The sequence below is a fragment of the Syngnathus leptorhynchus genome, chromosome 4 (genome assembly GCF_054491065.1).
Source record: "Syngnathus leptorhynchus isolate UIUO chromosome 4, UIUO_Slep, whole genome shotgun sequence".
In the NCBI taxonomy this organism is placed as follows: Eukaryota; Metazoa; Chordata; class Actinopteri; order Syngnathiformes; family Syngnathidae; genus Syngnathus; species Syngnathus leptorhynchus.
The window spans coordinates 9,503,462-9,514,736 of NC_141198.1; the positions used below are offsets into that span (position 1 = coordinate 9,503,462).

The 11,275-nt window shown below is 43.0% G+C and overlaps 1 protein-coding gene across 3 annotated transcripts in view; it reads left to right on the forward strand.

Moving 5' to 3' along the window:
- LOC147057949 (tetratricopeptide repeat protein 28-like) overlaps positions 1-11,059 on the forward strand; it is a 102,108-nt gene extending 91,049 nt beyond the window's left edge. For 2 of the 3 annotated variants that reach the window (XM_085910583.1, XM_085910584.1), the window contains exons 12-24: positions 1,152-1,317; positions 2,744-2,884; positions 4,713-4,857; positions 4,952-5,131; positions 5,243-5,787; positions 5,901-6,148; positions 6,266-6,390; positions 6,468-6,699; positions 7,016-7,092; positions 7,704-7,727; positions 8,354-8,483; positions 8,574-8,681; positions 8,767-11,059. In XM_085910583.1, the coding sequence (XP_085766709.1) occupies positions 1,152-1,317; positions 2,744-2,884; positions 4,713-4,857; positions 4,952-5,131; positions 5,243-5,787; positions 5,901-6,148; positions 6,266-6,390; positions 6,468-6,699; positions 7,016-7,092; positions 7,704-7,727; positions 8,354-8,483; positions 8,574-8,681; positions 8,767-10,364 (3,719 nt within the window). In that variant the 3' untranslated portion in view covers positions 10,365-11,059. The remainder of the gene's footprint in view (positions 1-1,151; positions 1,318-2,743; positions 2,885-4,712; positions 4,858-4,951; positions 5,132-5,242; positions 5,788-5,900; positions 6,149-6,265; positions 6,391-6,467; positions 6,700-7,015; positions 7,093-7,703; positions 7,728-8,353; positions 8,484-8,573; positions 8,682-8,766) is intronic. The other variant, XM_085910585.1, reaches the window with a different exon arrangement.
- The last annotated feature ends 216 nt before the right edge of the window (positions 11,060-11,275 follow it).

Here is an 11,275-nt window from a genome sequence, read left to right on the forward strand (position 1 = left end):
GTGCATATCACACGATTGCCATACTGAGCTCTTTGCTACTGATCCTTTGTGCAAAGAGGGGAAATAAAAGCCATGACCCGTGTCCCATTCCACCAAGCTTGAACATTTGATCAAATCCAGCTCAGAGGCAACCAGATGAACTTGGCACCCCAGGATTATTGATACGGATGAAGGCAACACTTCAGGAACAATAGAGATCATCAAGGCACTTAATATTGTCCCAAGTTAAGAGGAAACCACTTGCTTGTTAATCGCTTGTCTGTTCACTTCCTGGCATTCCCTGGTTACCAGCTGGTACACAAATATGGCGCTGTCTAAAGGGGCTGGACACACAAAAGGGCTACAAATGTTGTAATTAGCTGTAAATCACATAAGATCTTCATAGCCTGAATGGACGTGCAAATGAATGTGCACTATGAATGTGTCACGTGGAACAAAACACGTGCATAGTTCAACATGTTTGCTTTGACATAATACGGCTTTAGAATCCACTTCCCATCATGTGATGCCCCAACCTATAGTATATTACTCCTCAAAAGTCAGCAGATGATGGCTACCAGATGGCATAGAAAGCTTACATTTAATATTTGATTGAATGTGTTTATAATTGATCTCCACAGATGCACTACTGCACATGGTATCTTCTGCCGATTCGAACTTTCTTTGTGTTATGAAAAAACAAAATACAGCTGAACATTAAATGTATTTATTTTCTTGGTATTAGGACTTACCAAATGAACATTTCAAAAATGAGGAAGGTTATTTTTAACTACAATCAATGTACTGGTTTATTAATTGAGTATTTACAGTTGACAGTTTAACCGGAGTTTTGAGTAGATTTCCTTGAACCTTCCATTTGCCCCTCAAGCGAGTTATGTCTCAATCATGACTGTTATCAAAATGTCAGCATGAGGAATCATGCTGCTCTTTTATTTTTATTCAAAATTCCTCATGTTGTTGGGATCGAGCGGTTGAGATGCACAACTTTCATTCACTCTAAAAAAGTTGCGCCCTGAAAATAGGCTTTACAACAACAACTAAGGCGGCATGCAAATTTGGTTTGTTGCTTGTAAAGGGTAACACTATCAGTTTATGGGGGGTGAAAATGACAACAATTAAAAACAGTATGGGTTCTCTCTTTGTCTCCACAGGCATCCTGAAGTTCCATGAGGTGTACTTGGGCGAGGGCATATCCGAAGTAGGGTCAGACTTCCAAGTGGAAAGTGGTGGTGGTGGAGGGGTGGTCAGTACCTCATCATTGGAGCAGCACATTGCCAGTGCACGAGAGGCCCTAGGAGTTGAATCGCATTATAGCAGGTGAAGCTTATTTTATGCTAGCTGACTGATTTTGTCGTACAAAAAGGTAACGCATAAAAACTGTACAAATTCAACAAGACAATTTCCTCCACTGAGTTATCTGAAGTGTGTGAAGTGTGTAAAGTGAGTGTTATTCCACCCCATTGCTCACTGTGATTACAAGTCTCCACTCCTACCTTTGGTACAAAACCGTCTGTCTTCCCAGCCAGATGGAATGGTGGCTCTTTCGCGAGCCACTCACTTGACAACACAAAACATATAAAAAGAAGAATAATTCCCAAAATGAAGATGCAGTGAAAAAAAAAATCAATAAGCAGTCAAAGACCAAACAGACTACAGGAGCATTGTAAATGTGGCAAAGTACAGAAAATCTCGAGTGTAGGTCTGACCACCTGCAATCGGCTTTTGACCTTAGTCACATTTACTTGAAATTGCTGCTCGAACTGCGCTGACTAGGTGGCCGGCCTGAAACCTGCCTCTCCACTCTACAACAGACTGGGGGTCTCCTGCCCCATTACCAGCTCATTTATCCCTCCAATGGGAAACTGCACAACTCAACATTGCGCTTGAATGGGTGTAATATGGCAACACTTTGGAGCCCATTCATCCTCCATTGTAGAGCAAAAAAGATAAGCTGCCGTCAAATGAAACCACATCATGAATGAGATGAAGACTTGAGAAGAGGATGTGTATGCAAAAGCAAAGAGTGTATTGAAAAACAGATCTTGCTGATGAGGCATTTAAACACACAAGTCTGTAAACTCACAAGTCAAAACCCGTGAATTATCTAATGAGATCGTATACATGAGCTGTTTCAAAACCCAGCACAGAGAAATTATCAAATGTCAGAGAGATACTCACTTAATAATTATTGTGGGTGAAGTTTGCAGTGGGGTAAATCTGCATTGCATCGGACTTAAACAAATCCCTACTTAATTACGTTTGTAAAGACAAAATTGATCATAATTGGCCTCTAAATGTGTGTAGGTAATAGCTGATTTTGCAATTTGAACAGCTCAAGGGAGTAAATCTCATGTTATTTTTTTCTGAGATACTGTAGTAGGAGTAAGATGAGAGAGTTACATGATGAGGATTTTTTTTTTTGCAGACGGACGTAATGAAGGGATAGATAGCGGGTGGGGGTGGTTGACTCACTGGCTGTGTCAACATCATCACCATTGTAATGAAAGGATTACACTCTGCCAGGGTTTTTAGACCAAGCCAAGTGAAATTAGGCCATCTCTGTGTGGGTTGAACTCTATATTTAGATGTATATGTCCATAATTGGCGTGTATAACAATATTTTTCATTCATTCACAGGGGAACAATGTATATCTTAAAATGTCTACCAAGCAGAAGTGCAGTTCTTGTGCCAATACTGCAGTGATTGTCTCATGTGTCTTTCTCTCTCGTGCTTTCTTTTTAGAGGGTGTTCAAGCAGTGAGACGGAGAGTGAGGCGGGAGATGTATTGGACCAACAATTTGAGGAGTTAAACAACAAGCTTAACTCCGTCACTGATCCTACAGGCTTCTTGCGCATGGTGTCCAGAAACAATCTTTTCAACAGGTATGAGGAGAATATTGCAAAGTAGATACTAGAAGGTCAATAGAGTTCAACTAACTAAAGAAAAGAGGAACGCAGCTTTAGTTCAGGATTCGCTGGTTCATCTGTGAAAAGAGTCATTTCCTATTGTTCAGTTTATGCAGAGGCAGGATAGAAATCCGAGATCGAATGAGTAGAGACAAGCCTCTGATGTGCATATACTGTACATGCTAGGCATTGACACCAGTGTGTCTAGGTATTTATTTGCCCTCTTTGTATTTTGGTACACATTTAAGTTAGCACTATGTGTGCTTTTTTTTAAGGTTTTGTTTTTTTTCTTCTCATATTGATACTAAGCAAGGCATTAAATTACAGTGGTGCGGAATAGTAGTGTATACCAATAGATTATGGGCATGAGTGAGTGAATGTGTGTGTGTGACTGGGTCATATTTCCCTGTCCTCGTCCTCTATTGAGCTTCTCTTTGATGAGAGGATAATTCCATCTTTAATTGAGTCTTGCTGCTCATTAAGCCCCTTTAATGGGCTCCTAGTAATAATCCACTCATTCTTGGGGGCTTCAAAAAAGCCAGGGAATATAAAGCTCCTTGCGCTGTGGAGCCTATCATTGTTCTCAATGTTACAGCAAGTGAAGACAAAGAAAACCTCTCTGGGTCATTTCGATGAACTCCATGTGCACTGCACTTATTGCTAAAATGTTCAAGGAATAAAGGCTGTCGACTGACTACATTAACTCACAACTCAGACAAAGGTTTGGTAATTATTTTCATAAGAACCCACGGATCGGTGGAGTGAGTGAGTGAGTGAGTGAGTGAGTGAGTGAGTGAGTGAGTGAGTGAGTGAGTGAGTGAGTGAGTGAGTGAGTGAGTGAGTGAGTGAGTGAGTGAGTGAGTGAGTGAGTGATGCGATGCTTTCTTGAAGCGAGTAGCCACAGGCTGTCCCAGAACGGCTGACTAGATGATTTTTGGCTGGACCTAGGAAGACAGCAGAGCAGATGGAGGCTTGTGACAAGTGTGGCAATAAAACTTGACCCTGTGCTCCTGCTGCACCAAAGGCTTTTTACCCTATGGCCATTATTAGCAATGTCTGAGTATGTTGAGTCTCCTTGATAACATAGGGAGACAAAATTGAAGCAGTTTATTTTAAATGAAACTAATATGTCGCAAAATTATTGGCCATGTAATTCTAAAAATAATTCAAATGTGGGAACAATCTACTTTTCCACAAAAGAAATCCCATCTATGGGGATGTAACATACTGTACAGTAACAGCACAGTTGCAGATTACCACAGCTCAATCTCGCCACCTTGTGGACTCATATAAACTTTGAGATCGGTGTGTTGTGCAGCTCTATACACTCATCAAGAACACTAAACTCCTTAAAAATGCAGTGGAAGCACTTGTGTGTCTTGATAGAAATATCTCTTCACAGCAAATAATCCTGAGGCGCATGCCAGCTAGGGAGGCACGTCAATTGACAATTGAATAAAATAGAATCTCAATATAAAATATTTAGGGTTTTCTTGTTTTTCGTGCAGATGCGTGATATTGTATCATATAGCCTTTAAAGTTAACTTAATGGAGTATACAAGACTTACACTTGCTTTATTATCGTCCAGTTAAACATGGCCAATTCGTGTTTAAAATGCCATTTTAATATCTCAACTCACAGTACTGTATAACTTAAAATGTATTTAAAAAAAATAGAAAAATAAGTAAGGTGATGGCATGTTAAGGTAATTAAGTTCCCCAACAGCTTTAACAATGCGCTTCACATAATTGGATACACAGACAGATTTTTCAAATTTAAAGTCTGATATGTTGTGCTTTGTAGGAGCTGCCAGAGCATGACCAGCCTGTTCAGTAACACCATGTCACCTGCCAAAGACGGCTGTTCTTCCCTGCCTCATCGCTCCAGCAACCTCGGGAAGCCTCCTCTCAGAGCACTTTATGATTTGCTCATTGCACCTATGGAGGGGGTGAGAGTTACCGTTCTGAGTTCTGTGGAAGAGACGAGCCAACACACGGCAAATGTTTTTTTTTTCTTTCTAACTGTCCATCTGCACCCAACAGGGTTTGATGCACTCCAGTGGGCCGGTGGGCAGACACAGACAACTCGTCATGGTGCTAGAGGGAGAACTTTATCTTATCCCTTTTGCTCTACTAAAAGGAAGTTCTTCCAACGAGTACCTGTATGAACGTTTTAGCCTCATCGCTGTTCCCTCAATCCAAGGCCTTGGATCCAGTGCAAAGGTTTAACTTGTTATTAAGATGGTCACAACTGACAATCGTTATCACATTTTTAAGGATTTATGAGGTCATTGTCAGACAACTGAAAAAGTCAACCTTTTTTTTTTTTTGTAGGTTCACTCCCGGCGTCCTGGACCAGCTTCCTGTGGTGGGGTGTCAATGGCAGCTGTGGTGGGAAACCCGAGGCTACCCTCACCGGTAATGGACCGCTGGCTGTGGGGGCCAATGCCTTCTGCAGAAGAGGAAGCCCTCATGGTAGCTGAGCTTTTAGGATGCCAACCACTGTCTGGCACTGCAGCGACAAAAGAGAGGGTCATGAGTGCCCTCACACAGGCGGAGTGTGCCCATTTTGCAACCCACATTTCATGGAAATTGGCTGCACTGGTGCTCACTCCAAACCCAGAGAGCGCACCAGGTGCAGCAAGCGCTAACGTGGGAGGGGGGACCATCGGCAGAGGTACCGGGATGAGGAGAGGAAGCAGCATTCGAGGCAGGAAGGGATCTGTTGGAAGCGGTTGCACCAACCAGGAGTCTCACCACATGCAAGATGACAGCAGCGATGTGGACAGTATTTGCGACAGTCCACCCTTACAGGAATTTCTCTTGACAGCTGCAGATATACTGGACCTTAGGCTACCTGTCAAACTGGTGGTGCTTGGGTAAGTGGTGTTTTTTATCAGTAAGAATATTGTGATCTCTAAATTGTTCTCATTAAAGGACATAGAATTCCAATATAAATGGTTAAAAGTAATCAAACCTTTTTTCTCATTAGCTCCTACCTCGAGTCCAGCAGCAAGGTCACAGCCGACGGTGTTGTTGGCCTGACGCGCTCCTTTCTGGCTGCAGGGGCACAGTGTGTTCTTGTGTCTTTGTGGCCTGTCCCTGTAGCAGCCTCCAAGGTTTTTGTCCATGCCTTCTACACTGCTCTTCTGAATGGGACCAAGGCTAGTGCTGCGCTGGCAGATGCCATGAAAACCGTACAGAGCAGCAAGCAGTACTCACACCCCTCCAACTGGGCCGGTTAGTGATTAAAAACAAAACCTAAACAAAATAAAATCATGACAACAAATGATGGAAAATAAATGTCACCATCTAAATACCTAATATGGTCTAATGAAACTGATATTTTCTGCCCAGGCTACATGCTGATCGGCAGTGATGTGAAACTTAACAGCCCCTCCTCTCTGATTGGACAAGCTTTAGCAGAGATTCTGCAGTGCCCAGATCGTGCACGTGATGCGCTGAGGGTTTTACTTCACCTGGTTAGACATGGACTCACATAGTCAAGGATTTTATAAAGAGAGGTTCCTTACTGATACTAGTGCTGTACTGCTTGCAGGTGGAAAAGTCTCTTCAAAGGATCCAGAATGGTCAACGGAACTCAATGTACACATCCCAGCAAAGTGTGGAGAATAAAGTTGGGGGTGTCCCTGGGTGGCAGGCCTTGTTAATTGCCGTGGGCTTCCGCCTTGACTCTGCAGGCACTGGCATCCCTGCAGCAGTTTTCTTTCCCACTGCTGACCCGGGAGATCGACTCCAACAGTGCAGTACCACTTTACAATCACTTTTAGGTGAGTGGCGGAGACAGAGTCAGTAAGATTCAAATCTAAGTGTGTTGTTTTTGTTGTAAATTTTGGAAGACTATGATGATGGACCCAAGATATCAACATGAAAAATCAACATAAAACATATCAACATAAAAAAAATCATATTGTAGGATGAGGGAAACTTTCATTATATGAAAAATGTTCTTCAGATGTATTTCAGATGCACACAATGCACAATTGCCAGCAACTAGAATTTAGTATTAATGAACCATAAAATTCCTGTTCCTGATTAAGGAATCTGCTATGATGACAACAAAATGACTGTGATCCTGTCCTTCAGGTCTGCCACCACAAGCACTCCAGGCTTTGTGCAAACTCATCACAGCTTCAGAGGCAGGGGAGCAGCTCATCAATCGGGTATGGACCCACCAAGGCCATGCACAATGTGTTTTGGGGGGTGGGGGACATCACACAATGCATTAAATGTGTTTGTCTGCATAACCATGTTATTTGAGCACTGGCACCTCAAGCTTCAGTTTAATCTTTGTTGAAATGCGCTAGTAAAGCCAAACTAGCTTTACTTCAAGCACTGGTTTTATCTAAAGTCTACTTGTTTTACACCCAAACATGTGACGCTGAGATTATAATCTTAACTGCATTTTTGTATAAGGTGAGGTAAGCACAAATTTTAAGAGAATAAACGGCTACCCACTTGTGGAATCATTAGTATTAGCAACAGCTCTCTTCGCAGTCACAATCACATCTACAGTCACTGAAAAATAGTCAATCTCTCGTTGGTTGCGTACCGTTCTACTATTAGTGCTCTCACACATTTCTAGTTTTCAAGTAATGCGATATTATGCCTCACTGTATCAACCTGTAAAATATTATTTCCTGGGTATTGTTTTACCCATTACAGTTTCTTGCCCTTTTTTGTCCTTCTTATTGACCTAAACCCTTGTGAGCTGACCTATGCATGCAATAAAAATGCTATTCTTTCTCCCCTTCCCCTTCTGTGCAATCTGAAGGCTGTTAAAAATATGGTGGCAATGGTAAGTGTGCCTTCACTACCCTGCAATACATCCCACTTTTACCTGCTCCCACTTAACCTTTTGTAACGCCACTGTTTTATGCATCACAGTTTTCATTATGCTCATCAGTATGCATGTAGTGTAACGTCAACGTTTTGCATTGCAAACATGGGATTCATTTTTTTTTACATTGTTGGTTCATAGAATCCATTTCTAGGTGGCAGAAACAATTAAGTTATGATATTAAAGTGAAATGAGGACAAAGAAATGTGTTTACTCCTTAAAGAGTTAGCTCAGGTTGACAAAGGTGTCTCTGTTCTCAGCTAATCTCCAGGCAAAATAGGCCAGGGCACATGTGCACTGCTAATATGTTTTTTCTCTCCCCCATTAAAGCCTATTCATAGCTGATAGAAACTGATTAACACCTGCCTGTAAATACAGTAGCTGTACAGTTGTGTGCATTTTCTGAACTTGAATGAATGTAAAATAATGGCGTTTTGTTGGTAAAAATGAGCTCTATTCGCAGTCAATTTACAAATTTCCTAGAAACTTGTCAGATCCTAGAAAAACAATTGTCTGTCCATCATTTAACCAATATCATTTCACTCATAGTTTCTGCTGTCCCATTATTTCTTCTTCTACTCTAGCTCCACCAGGTGCTAGTGCAGCTCCAAACTGGTGAGAAGGAACAAGACTTCTCTCTACTGCCCATTCAGGTGTCCATTAGTGTGCAACTTTGGAGACTTCCGGGATGTCATGAATTTTTGGCAGCACTTGGTGAGTCAACTTGTTCCCACTTGAAGCTTCCCACATTATATCCGATAACTTACAGATATGATACGTATTTGTCGTTGCATGAACATGCAGGGTTTGACTTGTGTGAGGTGGGCCAAGAAGAAGTGGTGCTAAAAACGGGCAAGCTGGCCAACCGCCGCACATTGCACTTTGCTCTTCAGTCTCTCCTGGCACTATTTGGTTAGTATAAATTTTTCTGTCATTTTTCCGTCATACTTGATGTGCTTGTCTTTGAGTGGTCTTTTCTCTTCATCATATCGCACAGACTCCACAGAACTGCCAAAACGTCTGAGTCTAGACAGCTCCTCTTCCCTTGAGTCTCTGGCCTCAGCACAGTCTGTTTCCAACCCTCTGCCAATGAGTTATTCAAGCCTTCCCTTCTCTCCTCATTGCCTGGACAGTCAGGCATCAGATGCCATCTCTGTCTATAGCCTCAGCTCCGTGGCCTCCTCAATGAGCTTTGCTTCCAAATCTGATTGTGACTTCCTCAGCCATCGGCACCGCTGTGGGACGGCAGCGCATTACGCAGCCCACAAGCACCCTCACGTTCCCCGGAGCCGCTCGTCTCCTCACGGAGCAGCGACGGCTTTGTCGGGGGCCCGAGGGGAGGAGGAGGAATATGAAGGTTTCTCTATTATCAGCAGTGAACCACTTGGGAGCCACTGCGACTCTTTGCCTTTGCCACCAGGCCACAGCCAGCGCCACCACAGAGGAGGTCGCGGGGTTGTTGCTCGGTCAAGCAGCGGGGCTGGAAGAGGTTACTCTGTGTCAGTGTCATCGAGAGGCAGTGTCAGCACCCCCACGTCCCCAGTCAAAACATGCCTCGTTCCCAGTCCAAACTCGCCCTTCCAGAAAGTCGCCAAGGTGAGCAGCAGTGACACAGGCGAATCGGATCAATCCAGTACTGAGACAGACAGCACTGTGAAGTCTCAGGAAGAAAAGACGCCCCCTCTCGATCCTCAGGAGCTGGCGCAGAAGATTCTGGAGGAGACTCACAGCCATCTACAAGCAGTCGGTAGTCTACAGCGGGCCAGGGCGGAGGGTGGAACTTCAAGAGGAAATTCACCACGGGGTAGCGCCTTCCGCTCCTCGGAAACTAGTGCGTTTAGCCGTCCGAACAGCAGCGCTAGTGGCAGAGCTCAGTCTTCGCCCAAACCCAAACCCCCCTCCCGCTCATCTTCTCTGCAGAAAATAAGCTCTGGCTACAACAGTCCGGCTGTCTCAGAGTCTTCACAAAAGGACGGCAGCCACCCTTCGCCCATTTCAGACAGCCATGCACAGTTCAAGCTGAAGTATCCAAGTTCCCCATACAGTGGCCACATATCACGTTCGCCCAGTAATGTGTCTCCCAGTTCTGGTCACCAATCACCAGTCGGTAGTGCACCCTCTCCTGCCCTCTCCTACTCCTCTACGGGCTCTGCCACGTCGGCCGATGCTCCGGACCTTGACCGATTAAGAAGAGGGGTCATTGATGAAAAGGTTCAAGCCATCCACAATCTAAAGACCTTTTGGGCCAACGCCGCAGCTCAGCAACATCTCGGCCCCGTCAAAGCTGTTCACGGCTCCCCTAGTCCTCTGGCATCAGCCGGTAGAGATGTGCTGAGCCTTCTGAACCTGTCTCCACGACATTGCTCTCCCAATGATACCCAAGACAGCCTGGAGCTGCGGGAGCTGGGTTTGCAGTCAGTGGAGAGGGCGGGCAAGAACTCCAATGGACATCACTGCTCCAATGCCAAGAAAGGGGCTCCATCACCAACCATTTCTACAAGGAGTAGTCCCGGTGCTCGTTCGATCAGACTACCCGCTGGGAACGGATACAAATTCTTGTCGCCTGGAAGATTTTTTCCTTCTTCTAAATGCTGAGACATCCAACTCTGTATAGGATGAAGAAGTAGGTCACCTGTTAATTGGCCAGCCTAGCTTTACAGACAGTGAGAAAAATTAGTGAGTGGTCAGATTGGTCGGTGTGGGGCACATGCCTGCAGTTTTGTAGATATGCCCAAAACTGTAAATGGCAATGAGAAATACTCAACGACCTGATACTGTGTTTGTGTGTAACTGTGTGTCAGGTAAATGTAAATGCCATTCGGTCTTTCCCCACAAAACATTGTGTATGCAGGCCAAGATGCAACAACTATGACTGACTTCTTCCATTTTATTTTTTGTTGAAAAAAAATAATGGTAATTGTTATTATTATTGTTTGTTATTGTTATTAATATTATAATTATTATTGTTATGTTTGTAAATTAATTCCAGTGTTTCACAATCAGTATTAAGCGTTTTTATATTGTTAAAACAAAATGAACAACCATGTACCGTGTAAAGATGGATACAGTGGAAGAAAAGATTTAATATTTTTTATTGAAGTCAAAAGGGCATTTTTTGCCTGATTTCTTTGTGAATTGTTTGCTCTGAAGCATGAATTTTCTTGCTATTCAATGTTGAGTATGACGTATGAATTTTTAGCTCATATTTTTTTTTAGATTTAACATCACGATTTCATGACAACCATCTGTCATTTATCAGTAAACTGTTTCAATAAAAAAATAAAAATTAAAAATCAACCTATTCTCCTTTGATGCTTTAATTTGCAGACACTCTGTATCTATACCTCGATGGTCGCACTCAGGGTAGTCAAGCGGACAAAATTAAAAATTAAATGCTTGTTTGAATGGGACTTGTTCAAATGAACTTGATTTTTTGTAGTGAATGTTGTTATATTTTTTTTTTAATAATGTTTATTATTTTTTTGTGAATTGTTTTATTTTATCAT